This window comes from Pristis pectinata, chromosome 7, assembly GCF_009764475.1.
Source record: "Pristis pectinata isolate sPriPec2 chromosome 7, sPriPec2.1.pri, whole genome shotgun sequence".
In the NCBI taxonomy this organism is placed as follows: domain Eukaryota; kingdom Metazoa; phylum Chordata; class Chondrichthyes; order Rhinopristiformes; family Pristidae; genus Pristis; species Pristis pectinata.
The window spans coordinates 3,190,900-3,208,967 of NC_067411.1; the positions used below are offsets into that span (position 1 = coordinate 3,190,900).

An 18,068-nucleotide genomic window follows, 5' to 3' on the forward strand; every position below is an offset into this window, starting at 1 on the left:
CAATGAGCATTTGTGACTCTTTGCTCCTGACTTAATAATTACAGGCGAGCCAGTGCAGCTGTGAATTGCTTGAAGCGATTTCACGAGATGAAGAAGCGGGGCTCAAAACCTTATAGCCTGTATCTGGATCACATTGCACACAAAAGTGGCTCCAGCTCCCAGAAACGGGATCAGCATCTGCGTATCCAGAAAGACATTTTCGTCCTGAAGGTGAGTAGGACTCTTTGTTAGCATGTAAACTATGTGACATTGTTAATTGGAATTATTATTGTCACATGTACCGAGATACAGTGAAAAGCTTTTGTGTGCCATCCAGACAGATCGTGCTATACATTAGCACATCGAGGTAATACAAAAGGATAACAGAATGCAGAATATAGTGTTACAGTTACAGACACAGTGCAGTGCAGGCAGAGAAATGAAATGCAAGGGCCATGACGAGGTAGACTGGGAGATGAAGAATTCATCTTTAACATATGAGGTCCATTTGAGAGTCTGATAACAGCGGGATAGAAACTGTCCTTGGAGGTCCTAATGAAGAGATGTGTCTGAACACTTAGGCTCTCTTTTGTTTTCAGTTGTTGACCAACTTTTACTTTATGGTATTTCAAGTTTTAGATTTTGAAGCTGAACAGTTTTCCAGTTTTTAAAAATCCTTGTATGCTTTTTGCATAGGATCATCGTCACTGTGCATTTCCTGCTGCATATCCATCCTTTTTTAATTATTTCTAGGACACAGAGGAGGCAATGATGCAGAACCTACGTGACAGTGATGTCCTGAATAACAAGGACAATCTGCGATGGAACTGGAACTTGATCTCAACTATTCTTAAGGTAGAACTGTCAAAGAAGTCAGTGGGGCTTGAATGGTTTATCTGTTAACAATTACATTTTGAGGTAATTACTATGAAAATCTTGGTGAAAATTTTATGCCCCAGTTTTCATTCGTGCTTTCATGAATGCAAAATAATTAATGTACTCTGTCATCAAACATATCCAGGGTAGAACATAAAATGTTAGATATGCCATGAAGCTGCCTCTAATTCATCATAAAGTCAACCAAATTAAGGACACCACAGTTAGAAGGTACAATGACATTACTCAAACATTCTAGGTCCTAACCAGGTTGAGACAGCCAAACTGGCAGGATGGGACATCTTAATACCCCCACTTCGAACTGTTACTGATCTTGAGTTTTGCTGAGCTGTGGTTCTTCCCTGGGGATTGTGATGCCTACTGACAGTGCAGGTGGGAGGGTTTAGAAAATAGGTTAGATATTTCTACTTAAGCACCCAGCTAGTTTGAGATTTTCAGCAGACATCACGTGGGTGCATACAGAGACACGAGAGACTGCAGATGCTGTAATCTGGAGCAAAAAAACAAACCTGCCTCTACCTTCCCCCTCCCCACCTGGCTCCATCTGCCCATCTCCTCTCATGGTTCCACCTGTCACCTACCAACCCCTGCCTCACCCCCCTTTATATTGGCCATCTCCCTTCTACGGTCTCAGTCCTGATGTAGTGTCATGGCCCGAAACATCGACCATCCCTTTGCCTGCACGGATGCTGCTTGATCTGCTGACTTTCTCCAGCAGTTTGCTTTTTATCATGTAGATAGGCTGGATAATGGGACATTTGGAAAATTACAAATGAAAAGACAAACTTTAACGTGGACACTACCTGGAACTGGTAGGAGAAGTAACACTTCAAACCAGAGGTGGACCCAGTGATAGAACCAAGCATGCTGGTTGTCTTAACATCGTTTTACTTCCAATTATTGTTGTGACACTGATTTTTAAGAAATACCCCAGAGTGTCAATTTTTTCTTGCAGTGGCCCAATGTAAACCTGCGGAATTACAAAGATGAACAGTTACACAGGTGAGTACAAATAGTGTCCCCCATTAAAGTGGAGAGGAAAGGTGGGTAATAGATGATGGACACCACCTTTGGCTGATCACCCTTACCCAGAACATGCAGTCTTGCTATCGTCACTTCATTGATCAGAAAGTCACTTGTAAGAGTTCAACTCGTTCACCTTATCCACCAAGCCACCTTGTCCAGCACCACCAGCTGCATGTCCATCCCATCTATCCACCACTTCATTCTAAAGTATATATTTGTTTTCATACTTAGGCAGGAAAGGATCTGATGCATAAGATATGGAGTAATTTTAAGAACAAATTTTGTGGTATTTTTTGTAATATATTCATTTTTAAATTTTCTCTCAATTTGCAACTTTCACTATTGGTAGCAAATGCCTTACTCAACTATAATCTAACACTTTCTGCTTTTAAGTTAAGGACTAGAATCCATGAGGCCGAGAATGCTGAGCAAGAGATGTGTTCAAACCCTACCACAGCAGATGGAATACTTTAAATTCGTTTAATTAGTCTGAAATTTTAAAAGCTAATGATATCAAATTTTAACAATGAAACTACTGGATTGTCATAAAACGTGTCTTCACACTGTACTGCTGCTGCAAAACAACAAATTTCATGTCATTTAAGTCAGTGATAATAAATCTGATTTTGATTCTGAAAACCCATCTGATTCACTAATGTTCTTCATGAAAGGGAATCTGCTGACTTTACCTGTAGGTCAGACCCACAGATGTGTGGTGGACTCTTAACTGCTCCCTCAGTTGAGGGGCAAGTAGGAATGGACAATAAATGCTGGCATTGTTAGAGAAGTTTATATCCTGTGAATGAATGTATATTTTAAAAAGAAAAGCACAACTTACTCACCTAATCAATGAGTCTCTCTGCATGCCTTTGTCATTCTTTTGCCCCCATCTCTCCTGTTATATTCCTTTCACTTTGATTGATAACTACCTTTCTATTTCCTCCTTGTTTAGGTTTGTGCGCAGACTGCTGTATTTTTACAAACCCAGTGGTAAGCTGTACGCCAACATGGAGCTGGATCATGCCATGGGAAAGCAGCTGACCATAGTAGGCTGCCAATTTATTGAGTTTCTGCTCGAGTCCAACGAGGTGAGCTTGCCAGCTTGTTATTCCACACTAGCAGCAAATACTATACTCTGAAACGTGCATTTGCCAATTCTATGCATCAAAAGAACTGTTTTCGTAAGTTATTGCGCAGAAGGTTTTGTTCACTAATCTAAATGAATTTTTGTTGATGGGGAGTTAGAAGATGAAATGTATCACAGTGCTGTGTATGGGAATAATGTCTGGTTTCAACAGTCTAGATTATAGGAGAAAGGGGAGGGAAATCCTGAGAATAAAGGCTGAGATGATGATTTTAACACTGGAAGCAGAAGGATGGATAGTGCAGAGGCTGTTATATTTTGAACAAACAAGAGGAAGGTGCAGAAAAGTAATGTCCCTCTCCATTTTGTCAATATTATAAGACAATCTTGAAGACCAGTATGTGAAGAATCACTTGTTAGACAACCTAATATCCTCTCCAGGACAGTGACTTTTTTATTAAAAATTCCCAGATGAGGGCCAATATTTAACTATTGTAGAGACTTAGGGCTTTGCGTTTTGGCAACTTTTACAGCCCCTTTAACAGATCTATCTCATCTTTCTAAAGCAGCAAGTGAATTAAGAAAGAGGGCGAGGTGTTTAACAGGTGGATGGGTTGGTGTGGATGGGTGTGGAATCAGCCAGAGCTTATTTCTGGCTGGCAATGCAAATTTCTCCTGTTGTCTGTTTCAGAAGGACAGAGAACTCAACATTGTTTGTCATTTGTTTATATTTTGGCAGGATGGTCAGATGTATCTGGAGGAGTTGGTGAAGGACATTGTGCAGTGGCTGTCTTCCTCCTCCGGTCTCAAACCTGAGCGGAGCCTGCAGAACAATGGTTTACTCAACACCCTCAGCCAGCACTACTTTCTACTTATTGGTACCCTGTCTGCTCACCCACATGGGGTCAAGATGTTGGAGAAATGCAGCATGTTTCAATGGTAAGTTGCAGTTGATCTGACTCTGCTAATTTGAGGTGAATAAAATAGTAATGCCAAATATCTAAACTTTTCCAAATGGCCGATCTGAATCAGGAAGGCAATATCTCTGAAATGTCAAATTCAGAGTTAAAAATTCAAAAGAGTTATGCATAGAATGCCATGCTGTTGTTCCCCTTGTGAGTATTGACCAAGTTCCAGTTATCTCTTTCATTGGAAGAATGGTACCAGGGACTTTCTTTGTTTCCCAAACCCTAGTAACAGTGTTTAGTCCCCTCCTCCTCCCTGTGACATCTGATGTAACCCATCAACAAGTAACTCGTCTGCATGAGTGTAGCGGGCTCCTCTGGCTGCTCTTCTATCTTTCTTACTTTCTTCCATCCCTTTTCCCATTTTCTTTTTCTGACGTTTTCTGAGACATATTTTCCCAGGTTCTAAAAACGACCATTCATCTTCCCATTTAGCCATTGGGAATACTATGGTGACACGGCTAAGATGAAGGGTGTACACTCTACTACTAGCTCACAGCAGGATATAAATCAGATGGAAAGTTGGGAAAGGCCTTGGCAGATGGAGTTTAATCCCAACAGATGTGAGATGATGCACTTTACAGAAGAGGAGGCGTTGGCGGTCTTAAATTTCATAATAGTGGTTAAACCCTGGGCCTGACCAATTGTACCTAGGACATTGTGGGAAGCTAGAGAAGAAATTACTGGGGCCCTGGCAGAGATCTAAGTATCATCATTAGCCATGGGTGAGGTACCAGAAGACTAGAGGGTGGCTAATGCTGTGCCTTTACTTAAGAAGGGCTGCAAGGACAAGTGAGAGAACTGCAGGCTGGCGTGTCTATCATCCCTGGTGGGAAAGTTACTGGAGTGGATTCTGAGAGATAGGATACACCTTAATTTGGAAAGGCACAGACTGATTAGGGATACTCAGCTTGGCTGTGCTGCAGAAGTCATGTCTCACGAATTTGTTTTTGTTTTGAAGAGTTGACCAAGAGGATTGACTAAGGCAGGGTGGTAAATGTTTTCTACGTGGACTTTAGCAAGGCCTTTGACAAGGTTCTGTGTGGTAGGTTGGTCTGAAAATTTAGATCACATGGGATCCAAGGTGAGCTAACCAATTGGATTGGTAGCAGGAGTTGGAGAGTAGTAGTGGAGGGTTGTTTTTCAGATTGGAGGCCATGATCTAGAATAACTGGGAAAGTGGGCCAAGGAGTGGCAGATGGAATTTAATTTGGACAAGTGTGAAATCTTACATTTTGGGAAGTTAAACCAGGGCAGGACTTGCACAGTAGATGGCAGGGCTCTGGAAAGTGTTGCAGAACAGAGAAACCTAGGCGTGTAAGTACGTAGTTCCCTAAAAGTGGTTACACAGGTAGACGGTGGTGAAGAAGGCATTTGGCATACTTGTCACATCGGTCAGGGCATTGAGTACAGGAGTTCAGATGTCATGTTAAAACTGTACAAGACCGTGGTGAGACCGCACTTGGAGTATTGTGTGCAGTTCTGTCACCACATAATAGGAAGGATGTCATTAAGCTGGAAAAGATGCAGAAAAGATTAACAAGGATATTTTGGGACTGGAGGGCTTGAGTTGTAAGGACAAACTGGATAGGCTGGGACTTGTATTCCCTGAGTGATGTTAGAGCAGTGTAGGAAATCATGAGGGGCTTAGCTAAGGTGAGAGGGAAAACATTTAAAGGTGACCCAAGAAACAAGTTTTTTCACACACAGGGTGGTGTGTATGTCAAATGAGCTGCCTGAGGAAGTTGTGGAGGTGGGTAGAGTTAAAAGTCATTTAGACAGGTTCTTGGATAGGAAAGGTTTAGAGGGACGTAGGCCAGGCACAGGCAGTTAGGAATAACTCAGCTAGGAAACCTGGTGGACGAGTTGGGCTGAAAGGCCCATTTCTGTGCCGTAGAGCTCTATGGCTCTATGATTTTGGCAAGTCAAAAAGGGGTAGGACACATACAGTAAATGGCAGGGCACTAAGGATTGTTGATGAACAGAGGGACCATGAGGTTTAAGTCCACAGTTCCCTGAAAGTGGCAACGTGGGTAGATAGGGTGGTGAAGAAGGCGTACGGCATGCTTGCCTTCATAGGTTGGGGCATAGAATATAAAAATTGGGACGTTATGTTGCAATTTTGCAAAACACTGGTTAGACCACACTATAGGAAGGATGTAGTTGAGCTGGAGAGAGTGCAGGATGTTGTCTGGGTTGGAAGACTTCACTTATGGGGAGAGATTGGATAGGCTGGGCTTAATTTTCCTGGAGCGAAGGAGGCTGAGGGGTGACCTGATATAACATTATGAGAGGCATAGATAGGGTAGATAGTCAGAATCTTTTTCCCATGGTAGGGGTTTCAGAAGTGAGGAGTTAGGGTTAAGGTGAGAAGAAAGAGTTTTAAATGGGATCCATATCCCTCCATTCCCTTCATATTCATGTGTCTATCTAAAAGCCTCTTAAACTCCAATAAACTGCCTGCTTCCACTACTACCCCTGGTAACCCATTCTAGGCACCTACCACTCTGCATTTAAAAAAAAAACAACTTGCCCCTCACATTGCCTTAAACATCACCCCCCCCCGCCCCCCCACCAGCCTTAAAAGCATGTCCTCTGGCGTTTGATATCTCTACCCTAGGGAAAAGATTCTGACTGTCTACCCTATCCATGCTTCTCATAATTTTAAAAATCTCCATCATATCTCCCCTCAGCTTTCAACTCTCCAGAGGGAACGACCCAAGTTTGTCCAACCTTTCCTTTTAGCTCATGCCCTCTAATCCAGGCAGCATCCTGGTGAAGCTATTCTGAACAGTCTCCATATTCTTCCTATAATGGGGTGACCAGAACTGCATGCAATCTCCAAGTGCAGTCTGATTAAAGTTTTATATAGCTGCAGCACGCCTCCCTTACTCTTATACTCAACACCCCTACCAATGAAGGCAAGCATGCCATACTCCTCCTGTACTACCTTATCCACTTTCAGTGAACTATGAACTTGGACCCCAAGATCCCTCTCTACTTCAGTACTATTAAGAGGTATACCATTTAACTGTATACTTACTCCTTTCATTTGACCTCCCAAAGTGCAACACCTCACACTTGCTCGGATTAAACTCCATCAGCCACTTCTCTACTCGTGTCTGTAACTGATCTATATCTCGCTGAGTTCTTTGATAGTCCACAACCCCAGCAACCTTGGTGTCATCTGCAAACTCGCTAATCCACCCACCTACATTTTCATTCAAATTATTGATATATTATCACAAACAACAGGGGTCCCAGCACCGATCCTTGCAGAACACCACTTGTCATGGCCCTCCAGCCAGAATAACAGCCTTTCACTCCTGCTCTCTGTCCTGTATGGGAAAGCCAGTTCCGAACCCAAATTTGCAATTCACCCTGGATCCCATGCATCTATATCTTCTGAATCAACCTACCGTGAGGGACCTTATCCATGTAGATAACGTCCACTGCCTCATCAAGCACCTTTGCCACCTCCTTCAAAAAAACTCAGTCAAAATGATGGAATCAGATGCAATCAACGACATTTAAGAGACCTTTAGACAGGCACTTAAATAGGCAAAGCATTGAAGAATGCAGACATAATGCAGGCAAATGGGATTAGTTTAGATGGGCAAACAAAGTTCGGTGTGGATCTATTGGGCTAAAGGGACCATTTCTGTGTTGTACAGCTCTTAGTCTAGCCCTGTAGGGTAGGGAATCCAAAGAAGTGCAGCCATATAAATGAACAAATTTCATCTTGCCTCAATCCTAAATAAGTGAAGCCTGATCGTGAGACGTAGACTCAAGTCAGGAGAAATACCTTCTTGGCCTTCCCAAACCTGCAAAGGATTTAATTTCAATGAGATCTCATCTCATCCTTTTAAATACTGTAAGTATATGCCAGTCTTATTTAGGTTAGATCTCTTATCCCAAGAGTCAATTTGCACCATCTGTAAGGTAAAGAAATATTTGCTTGAATAAGGCACCAAAATAGTGTACAATGTTTCAGGGGCGGTTTCGCCAAAAGCGCCTGCACAATTGTATCAAGACTTCCTTAATCTTCTACTCCATTTCCGTCAGTCCCGTTGCAGGGACTTGACCCAAACGTCGACTATTCCCCTGCCTCCACAGATGCTGCTCAACCCACTGAGTTCCTCCAGTGGTTTGTTTTTTGCTCTAGACTACAGCATCTGCAGACACTTGTGTCAACATTTAGAGTTTTCTTACTCTCTAAAAAAATTTTCTCTGTTGCTCCATACTTGTTACGATCTCACAAAACCCAGTGTTATACTTCACCCTCTACCTTCTTTCCTAATGTTTAACATTTTTCCTGTGGTTTCTTTGAGTTCCCCCTTGTAGCTTATTTTTCCACCTAGTTTTGTTAGAAAAAGTTAGATAAGATTAAGATTAATCTCTTTATTAGTCATATATACATCGAAACACACAGTGAAATGCATCATTTGCGTAGAGTGTTCTGGGGGCAGCCCGCAAGTGTCGCCACGCTTCTGGCGCCAACATAGCACGCCATCGTTTTGAAGACAGTATAATAAATCCAAGTTAATGACACTGATCTCTGAAATACTCCACTCGCCACTCTATTATAATGATCTATATACTGTTACTGTTATCTTTCTATTCACCAAATCTAAATGCATGCTAAAATGCCACCCCTAATCCCATGAGTTATCCTTAGCTTCCTGTGGAGCATCTTATTGAATGCTTTCTCAAAGTCCGAGTACACCACAATTGCAATTTGCTCCTTCCCTACTCTGCTCATTACAAAAAAACTCTTAAATAAAAGTCTTACGGTTCTGTTCCCTTTCAGAAAGATGTGCCGAGACTGCCTAATTTTAATCTGATTTCCCCGGATTAGCATTTTCTGGCCTGTAACTCCCTGACTTCTCTCTTCCATGAGCAACGGGGTTATATTTGCCAGTTCACAAGGCTGTTTTGGGATCTGGGAAAGTATCTAAGGTCAAAAGCTATGCATAAAGACCTCCTAACACACTGCTGTAAGCAGCCAGGGGATTTATCATTTCTGCTGCAGCAGCAGACAAGGCAGGCACTGTGGCAATAGAACAGGGAATTTAGAAGCAGGATTAAATGGCTGGAAATTGAGGTGACATTGGAAGGTGCTGTTAAGGTGTGTGGAGTGGTGCGAAGAGTAGTACTGAATGTTGTACCTGCAGATTGTCATAATTTAATCTCTTCCCCTCTCTGTAGTTTGCTCAGCCTCTGTTCTCTGAAGAACTACGACCATGTGCTAAAGCTAACAGTCTCCACTTTAGACTACAGCCGTGATGGCTTGTCCAGGGTTATCCTGTCCAAAATCCTTACGTCAGCCACAGATGTAAGTACACTTGAAATTGGTGAGCAGGTGTCTTTTATGAGTTGTTCAACTTTTGTGCAAACTGGCTGAGTCTTGAAAATCACAATTACTTGATAGTTTGAAATCTACGTCAGCTGGAGTTTGTATGCTGAATGCAGGGAGAATAAAGGATGCATGCATGCTTATTCCAGTTATGCTATAAATTGTCGTTGCAGTTTGAACAACTTGCCCTGGCTTTGGATTCTTTCCTTAAAAAAGGATATTTTGTTGTCAACCCTGTTACTAATTAGAATTGTGACAGAAAGACATTGAAGGAAGCTGGATCACTCTTTAGAGTGAATTGCAGAAGTTTTTGCTATAGTGACCAAGGCAGATGTTTCAACTTACATATTTTTTCTGACTTATAGAAGAGCTCTGTCCCACGTTATAGTTGCCTTTAAACTGTGCCGTGAAGTGATAAGGTGAGCTCTATGTTAGATTGAACCACTACTTGCAACAATTCAAGAAGATTCCTCACCACTGCCTAACATTATTTGGCACATTACCAGGATGAAGGGTGTAGAAGGAATAGAATTCTAGAAAAGAACAAACTTTAATCATGTAGCAACCCAACAAGATAAACAGTGGTTTCTAAATTAGTTTCAGGGAATGAACCTGAACAAGTGGAAAAGAAGGCAATGGGGGAGCATACTGGGGGCATTGATCTTAATTCAGTTAGATTTAGTATAGTTGTGGAAAGGACAAAGACTTGGGGTAAACGGACTGATTGATATAAGGTAAATTTTATTAGGCTGAGATTTAGCAAAAGTAGTCTGGAAGCAGCTGTTTCAGAAAAGCAGGAGGCAATGACAGAGGAGATGATAATGTTCAGAACAAAAAACAGCTCCCATTCCAGACTTCCTTGACTGTCAAGGAACATAAAGAGCTACAGTAATAAAAGAAGAGGGAAGCTTATGACAGATACTGAGAGCTCAGCCCCACAGAAAGCATGGGATGCAGAGGTGAAACTAAGATGGCAAAGAGGGAACATAAGGAAACACCGGCAGGCAAGATTTAGTCAAAACGCCAAGAAGTTCCATCAAAATGTGATGGGAAAGAGAACTAGAATGGAAGAAGCAGGTTCTATTAGAAACCAAGATAGTGGCCTGCGTGTGGAGATGGTAGATGTGTGCAAAGTTCTAAATGAAGGTACGTAAAGATTATCTAGACATTGACATTAAGGAAGAATGTGAAGTATTGTAGTCTGTAACCAGAGAGAGGACAGTTTAAGGATGTAGCATCTTTAAAAATGGGTGAATCACCAGGCCTGGATAAAAAAGCTCTTCAAAGCAGTGAAAGGACAGTTGCTATCATTTTTGAGCACTTTTCGACTACAGGTGTAGTGCTAGAGGACTGTAAGGTTGATGATGTAGTATCATTGTTTAAAAAGAGAGAACTGAGCAACTACAGACCTGTCAGCCTTACATTAGTGTGGGTAAAGTGTTAAGCGATTCTGAGGAGCAGCACTAATAAGCATTTAGAGAGGCATAGTTTAACCAAGAACAGCCAGCAGGGATTGTCGAAGGAAGACAGAGAGACAAGACTGAAGGTGCTGGAATCTGGAGCAACAAACAAAATGCTGGAGGACCTCAGTGGGTCAGGCAGCATCTGTGGAAGGAAGTGGACAGTTGAAGTTTTGGGTTGAGACCCTTCATCTGGACTGAAATATAGGAGGGAGGTGACCAGTGTAAAGAGGTGAGGGGAAGGGGTGGAGCAAGAGCTGGCAGGTGATGGGTGGATCCATTTGAGGAGGGCTGATGGCAGATGAGGGAGGTCAGAGTGGAAATAGCAGCAGAAGCTGGCAGATGCTAAGTGGAGGCAACAAAGGGCCTTTCTGATTGAATGTTTTGGACGAGGTAATTGTCCATTTTGTTTGGTGTGCACTAATTTTGGCAAGGCTTCTGACAAAGTTTCAAATGGCAGATCAAAGCAGTAACAGCTTATTAGATCGCAGGGGAAGTGGTAAACAAGATTAAAAAATGGCTTAGTGACAGAAAGCAAAGGATAACAGTTGACAGGCATGTTGCTGACTGGAGGGCTATATGCTGTGGGTTCTGCAAGCTTTGGTTCTGGAACCCTTTTGTTTCATGGTGCTTATAAATGATTGAACATAAAAGTAGCAGCCATAATTAAGAGATTTGCCAGTGACAGAAAAATTAGCTATGTAATTGGCAAGTAAAGGCATCAATGAACTGGCAGAAAAATGCTAAAGTCAATCTGGAGAAAGCTGGTGCATTGCAAAGGGTAATCAAGGAAAGGGAATATGCAATATATGTTATATTAAAATTTAGAAAAACAGAGGACTGTTGAGTATATGTCCAAAAATCCATGAAGGTAGCAGGACTTGTGGACAAGGTGATTGTTAAAACAGATAATGTGGGAAATACTCAGCAAGTTAGGCAGCAAACTCAAGGAGTTGGTTTTCCATTCAGGACTGAGACGAGAGGCAGTGAACCTTTGGAAATCTCCGGAGAGTTGGAGACTGGGTCACTGGATATATTTAAGATGGAGATCAATAGACTTTTGGATATTTGGGGAATCGAGGGATTTGGGGTTAGGAAATGAAAGTGACACTAATCTAGAGATTAGTGTTGGGAGCACCCTGCTGGTCAGCGGCACTAATATGAAGAGAAACTGTTGATGTTTCAGGTGAAGGACCCTTCTTCAGAATTAGAAAAGTGAAATGGCAAAGCATATTTTCAGTTCCAGATAGGTAGAGAGAACAGATGGAATGTCCTTAACACTCTTGAAATAAGAGTCAATGTTCCATTAGCATTCCTTTTTACCAAGTGCATTTGTGTATTAATTTTTGTGCTTTGAGCACAAGGATCCATAATTCCTTTGTGCTACAACTTTCTGCACTTTTTTCCATTTAAATAATACCCTGTTCTTTTATTCTTCCAAAATGAAAGAAATCTTCCTATATTGTACTCCATTTGTCAGCTTTTTGCTCCCCCCCCCCCCCCCCCGCCAACTTCCCCCACTAATAGGTTATAGAGAAATAGGACTGCTCTGCGAGCTAGCGTAGACCTAATGGGCTGAATGGAACCTTTCCACATCTTAACAAAATATGGAAATAGCACCATGTTCATGCCGGCCATTAAGTACCCATCTATCCTGAACCCATCTTCCAGCAGTTGATGCTTTAGCCTTTATGTCTTGGTGATTCAAGTTCTCATCTAGACACTTCAAATGTTGTGAGATTCTCTTCCACTGTCCCACACTCCCAGCCCCACCACCACAGGCAATGCCCTCCAGATTCCAATCACCTTCTGGGTATAAAAAATTCTTCCTCAAATCCGCACTAAACCTAAAATCCAATACCTTAAACCTATGCCCTCTGGTTCTATCCAGGGAAATATTTCTTACTATCTACCATATCTATACCCCACATACTCTTGTATACCACCAGCCTCCTCTCTAAGGCAAACAAATCCAGCTTATTCAGTCTCTCCTCATAACTGACGTACTCCATCCTAAGCAATGTCCTGGTGAATCTCCTTTACACTTGTTCCGGTGCAATCACATCCTTCCTATAGTGTGGTGATCAGAATTGCACACAATGGCCTAACCAATGTTTTGTATAGTTGTAACATAACCTCCCTGCTCTTAGATTCTGTGCCCTCTCCTGTGAAGGCAAGTATCCTGCAAACCTCCTATCCCGTACCAGGATCCCTCTGTTCCTCAATACTTCTTAGGGCCCTACAATACATTGTGTATGTCCTGCATATAATTTCTCCCCCCCTTTGTAAGCAATGGTACTGTGTTGGCAGTCCTTCAGTCTGACACTGCTACCAGGCAATTTCCTCCCTCTCTTCTGTTTCCACTTGTGGAAGAGTCTCGAACAGGGAGATATAGTTGGTGTATCTCCAGAATTCTTTACCCCAGAAGGTTGTAGAGGCTAGATCATTGGAGCCATTTAAAGAGGAGGTGGATACATTTTTGAAAGATCAGGGAATTAAGGGCAAAGGGGAACTGCCACAGAAGAAGAGCGAAAAAAAAACTACTGGAGGAACTCAGCAGGTCAGGCAGCATCTGTGGAGGCAAAGGGATAGTCGATGTTTCAGGTTGAGACCTCCTGTCCTGATGAAGGGTCTTGACCCAAAACATCAACTTATCCCTTTGTATTCATAAATGCTGCCTGACCTGCTAAGTTTCTCCAGCAGTTTGTTTTTCCTGTAGATCCCAGTATCTGCATTATCTTGCCTCTCCATGGCATAGAAGAGGAGTTGAGCCCTGGGGCAGATCAGCCATGACCATATTGAATAACTGTGGGCTTGAGGAGCCAAGTGGGCTTTTGTATGTTAATAACCTGGGATATATTTCACTCAGGCTTGACGGTGTCTCTGCTTTCAAGGGAAAACTCTTTAATATTTACTGTATTTATCCTGTCTGATATTTCACACTTGTCAGTTTTAAGTTCAGCATCATCTGTCATGCTTCTAACCTCTAGCCTTGGGTGAAGATAGCTGCTAAGCATTTATTAGGAAACTTATCCATATCCTCACAGTTATTGTTTGATGCTGATGGAATTGAATATAAAAGTAGAGGTTGTCCTTCAGTTATATAGAGCATTGGGAGATCTCATTTAAAGAGAGATGTTAAAGAGAGAGTGAGAGGGGTCTTGATGGAAACGTACAAGATCCTGAGGGGGCTTGATGTAGTAGATATGGAGAGAAGGTTTCCTCTTGTGGGATAATCTAGAATTACGAGTCAGTGTTTAAAAGTTAAGAGATACATCATTTGAGACATTTTTTTCCCTCAGTCTGTTGAATCTTCAACTCTTTCTCAAAGGGCAGTGGAAGCAAGTCTGAATATTTTCAGGGCAGAGGTAGATAGATACTTGATTAGCAAGGAGGTGAAAGATTACTTACCACAGGTAGATGGGAATGCAGAATTGAGGTTTGAATCAGGTGAACTATAATCATATTAAAATGATCTTATTAAGTGCCAGAGCAGACTTGGGGGCTGAATGTCCTACTCCCGTTCCTAACCATTATGTTTCTATGCCTCACCACTACTTTTTCGGGGCAGTTGGGGCTTGGCAATAAGCACCCATCTAAAGAAAAATTAGGAATTCTTTTGTGACTGGTGAGGGTCTGGAAGTTACTACCTGAAAGTTGGTGGAGGCAAAAGCCTTCATCACGTTCAGACAGTACCTCGGTGAGCACATGATGAGTCAAATCTTGGACAAGGAGCTGGAAAATGCAATGGCCAGCACAAGCACAATGGCCATATTTTCTCTTGTTGTAAATATTTATATCCACCTTCTGTGATAACTGAGACAAGTAATAAATTCTGGTAAAAAGCCTCCATTACTTCTCCACCTACCCTGTCATTTGCAAGGACGCCATTCCCATTTCTCAGTTCTTCGGTCTCCACCATGTCTGTTCTTGGGATGAGGCCTTTCACTCCAGAAAATCCAGATATCCCAGGGTTTCCACCCCATTGCTATTGATGGAGCCCTCACCCACATCTCCTCTATTTCCCACATTTCTGCTCTCACCCCATCGTCCCCAGGTAGAACAGGGATATAGTTCCCCTAATCCTCATCACCCCCCCAGCCTACGCACCCAGCCTATCATTCTTCACAACATTCGTCATCTACAATGGGATCTCGCCACCAGGCATATCTCCCCCTCCCCTCTCCTCTCTGCTTTCCGCAGGGATCACTCTCTCCGTGACTCTCCTGTCAGCTCATCCCTCCCCACCTATCCCCCTCCCTCCCTCCCCTGTAACCACAAAAAGTGTAACACCTGCCCCTACACCTCCTCCCTCACCACCATCCAGAGCCCTAAACATCCCATTCAGGCGAGGCAGTCTTTCACATGCAAATCCAGTGCTCTGGTTGCAGCAGCTTCTACATCAGCAAGACTGGGCGCAGATTGGGTGACCGCTTCGTCGAGCACCTTTGCTCCATCCGCTGTGCCAGCTGGGATCTCCTGGTGGCCAGCCATTTTAATTCCACTTCCCATCCCCACACTGACTTGTCTGTCCACGGCCTCCTCCACTGCCAAGTCGAGGCTAAACGCAGGTTAAAGGAACAGCGCATATTCCGCCTGGGCAGTCTCCAACCTGGCGGCATCAACATTGAATTCTCAAACTTCTGGTGACCGCTCCCCCTCTGCCTCCTTTCCCTCTCCTCCTGATCCATCCCGGCCCCCATCACCCGATGTCTTCCCCCTCCCCCACCCTCCATCTACCCATCACCCACACACACACGCTCCTCCCACCGGTTCCCCTCCCCACCTCCTTCCCTTTATTCCAGGCTCCACCTTCTTCTCCTATCAAATTCCATCATCTTCAGCCCTTTGTCACAATCACCTATCACCTCCCAGCTTCTGACATCATTCCCACTCTCCCCCATCTGCCTATCACCTTCCTCACCTGGATCCACCTATCACCTGCCAGCTCTTGCTCCACCACTTTATTACCAGCTCTCTCCCCTCTATCTCTCAGTCCAGGTGAAGGGCCTTGACCCGAAACGTTGACTATCCATTTCCCTCCATAGATGCTACCTGACCCATAGAGTTCCTCCAACATCTTGTGTGTTGCTCCAGATTCCAGCATCTGCAGTCTCTTGTGTCTCCAATAAATTCTGACAGTGATGAGTGCATCTTGAAAATTGGTTGTTTAAAATATGCTTGTTTTTCATTCTGTGACTATGGTGTAGTCTTGAAATCCTGTTTTATATAAAAACTGAGTATAGTGAGATCAGCAAGTCTACTGTCAGGCGATACGTTCTTAATTTGTATTATTTCTGGGAAGAGTAGACTTGGTTGTATCAGAGATGCTTCCTGTTGTTCACCACAGTATTGGTCTGATTGCTGTCATTTTAGAGCTGCAGGTTGTATGCAACAAAACACTTGCGTGTTTTACTACGGGCCAACGTGGAGTTCTTCAGCAACTGGGGCATAGAATTATTAGTGACACAGCTGCATGATAAAAATAAAACCATCTCTTCAGAAGCACTTGACATCCTGGATGAGGCATGTGAGGACAAGGTGAGCTCTATAATTGAGTATGGAAGTGTATGTTTAATGCTCCTGAGGCTTAAAGTGTGACTTTATTTTCATAAGCTGGTTTTACTTCATCTGCAGGAAATGTATTAGTTTAATTAACTTTGCTTACAAGATTCCCATACTTTAGTGCTTGCACATCCATCCAGATTGTTGTGTTGGAATTGGCATTTGAGCCTTTGAACTAGTGGGAGGGGAAAGCAATTCTCGGCAACTCTGGTCTGTGGCCACGGTCTGGATTTCTAATTGCTGCTGAACATCTGACTTTTGACTTCAAGACAAACTTGTTGGCGATTTGGGAGTGGGATGAGAGTGTTGCCTAAATATTTTAACCATGATCCTGTCTGCAAGCTCAATTACAGCTGTCAGACTCTTGAAGCCTGCAGATTTACCCCTTGGTTTACACTGATTTAAAGGGTAGCAGTCACCTAAAACTGTGCTCACTCACCTCCTTGTCATTTTAAATGGAGCAGGGATATTGGGGTTAAAGTAGGTGACTACAATTGCTAAGGTGGGAAGGAAAATTATAAAGGTTTCTTTTAACTATGCTAAATTTTTGCAATGCCTTATTATTGCAAAGTTTACCTCTGGGTTTAGATTCTAAAGACATCATAAATTATAAAGCACCTAGTAGCCTGGTGACCCCTCAGTCTTGCCCAGATCAAATGAAACGTAGTTCAAGCATTGCTTCACTTGATCGTCGAGGTTCATACAACACACAGTGCTAATCAAGTGATGCTTTGTCAGAGATGCATCCTTTTTTCAGAGAGTTTACAACCTGGCCTCCAATTGCAAATTCCTCTGCACATTAAACATTGCCTCCCATAGTCTGAAGAGCAAGGAATTGTCTCAGGGTCCAGGTCAGCATCATAACAGGCTGTGTAAGGGCATTTCTTCAACAGCTCACAGTCTGTACTGGAGTGTCAGTCTGTATTTGGTGCTAAAATCCAAGAGAACTAGAACCTTAATTGCTGTTCAGCTGGAATATGAGTGCTCTATCTCTATTTTGATCCATTTGCAATTTTCTTTCTAATACTCCAGGCTAACCTGCATGCTCTGATCCAGTTGAAACCAGCTTTAACCCACCTTGGAGACAAAGGCTTGCTATTACTCCTCAGGTGAGTACAATTGTTCAGAATTCTAGGTCTCCTCCACAGTTTCCACTGGCTGCACGTCTAACAATCTGGAAATAAGACCAACCTGACCCAAGTTCATCCTGTCTTATTAAACTCCAGAACATTTAATAATTCCATCCACTACATTCCCCAGCAAATTACACTCGCTCTAGTGCCTATCCAGTTCCCTTTTGAAGGCACAAATTGATTCTGTTTCCGCCACTTACGGGCAATGAATTACAGATCATAATTACTGTTTTTCTTTGTATCATTGACTCATTATTTTAAATCTTTTTTTTCCTAGTCCCTTTGCTTCAACAACAACCCCAGCTTCTCTTAAGATAATCATATAGCTCTCATAGCTTGGGGGACATCATTGCAACCAACCTCCACTCTGAAAAATAACATTACCACTACTCTGCTTGAAGCCAATTTCTTGCTTGTACTTTAATGGACCCTTAAGTTCAACTGACTTCAATTTTGTTCATCAGTCTTTAATGGGGGAGTTCATCAAATGCCTTCAGAAATTCCCATGTAGCCAACATTTAATGTGTTCATACATCATCTCTCTGAGCCCATTTTGTATGCATAGTTTTCAATCCCTCAAGAAATTTACTGGTGAACCAGAAA

General features: G+C 42.7%; 1 protein-coding gene across 2 annotated transcripts in view; it reads left to right on the top strand.

Moving 5' to 3' along the window:
• The window catches only part of rictora (RPTOR independent companion of MTOR, complex 2 a), a 148,545-nt gene that overhangs the window by 98,753 nt on the left and 31,724 nt on the right, over positions 1-18,068 (top strand). For both annotated transcript variants that reach the window (XM_052020116.1, XM_052020118.1), the window contains 8 exons: positions 45-210; positions 733-834; positions 1,832-1,878; positions 2,855-2,990; positions 3,726-3,925; positions 9,160-9,286; positions 16,144-16,308; positions 17,365-17,441. In XM_052020116.1, coding sequence (XP_051876076.1) covers positions 45-210; positions 733-834; positions 1,832-1,878; positions 2,855-2,990; positions 3,726-3,925; positions 9,160-9,286; positions 16,144-16,308; positions 17,365-17,441 — 1,020 coding nt within the window. The remainder of the gene's footprint in view (positions 1-44; positions 211-732; positions 835-1,831; positions 1,879-2,854; positions 2,991-3,725; positions 3,926-9,159; positions 9,287-16,143; positions 16,309-17,364; positions 17,442-18,068) is intronic.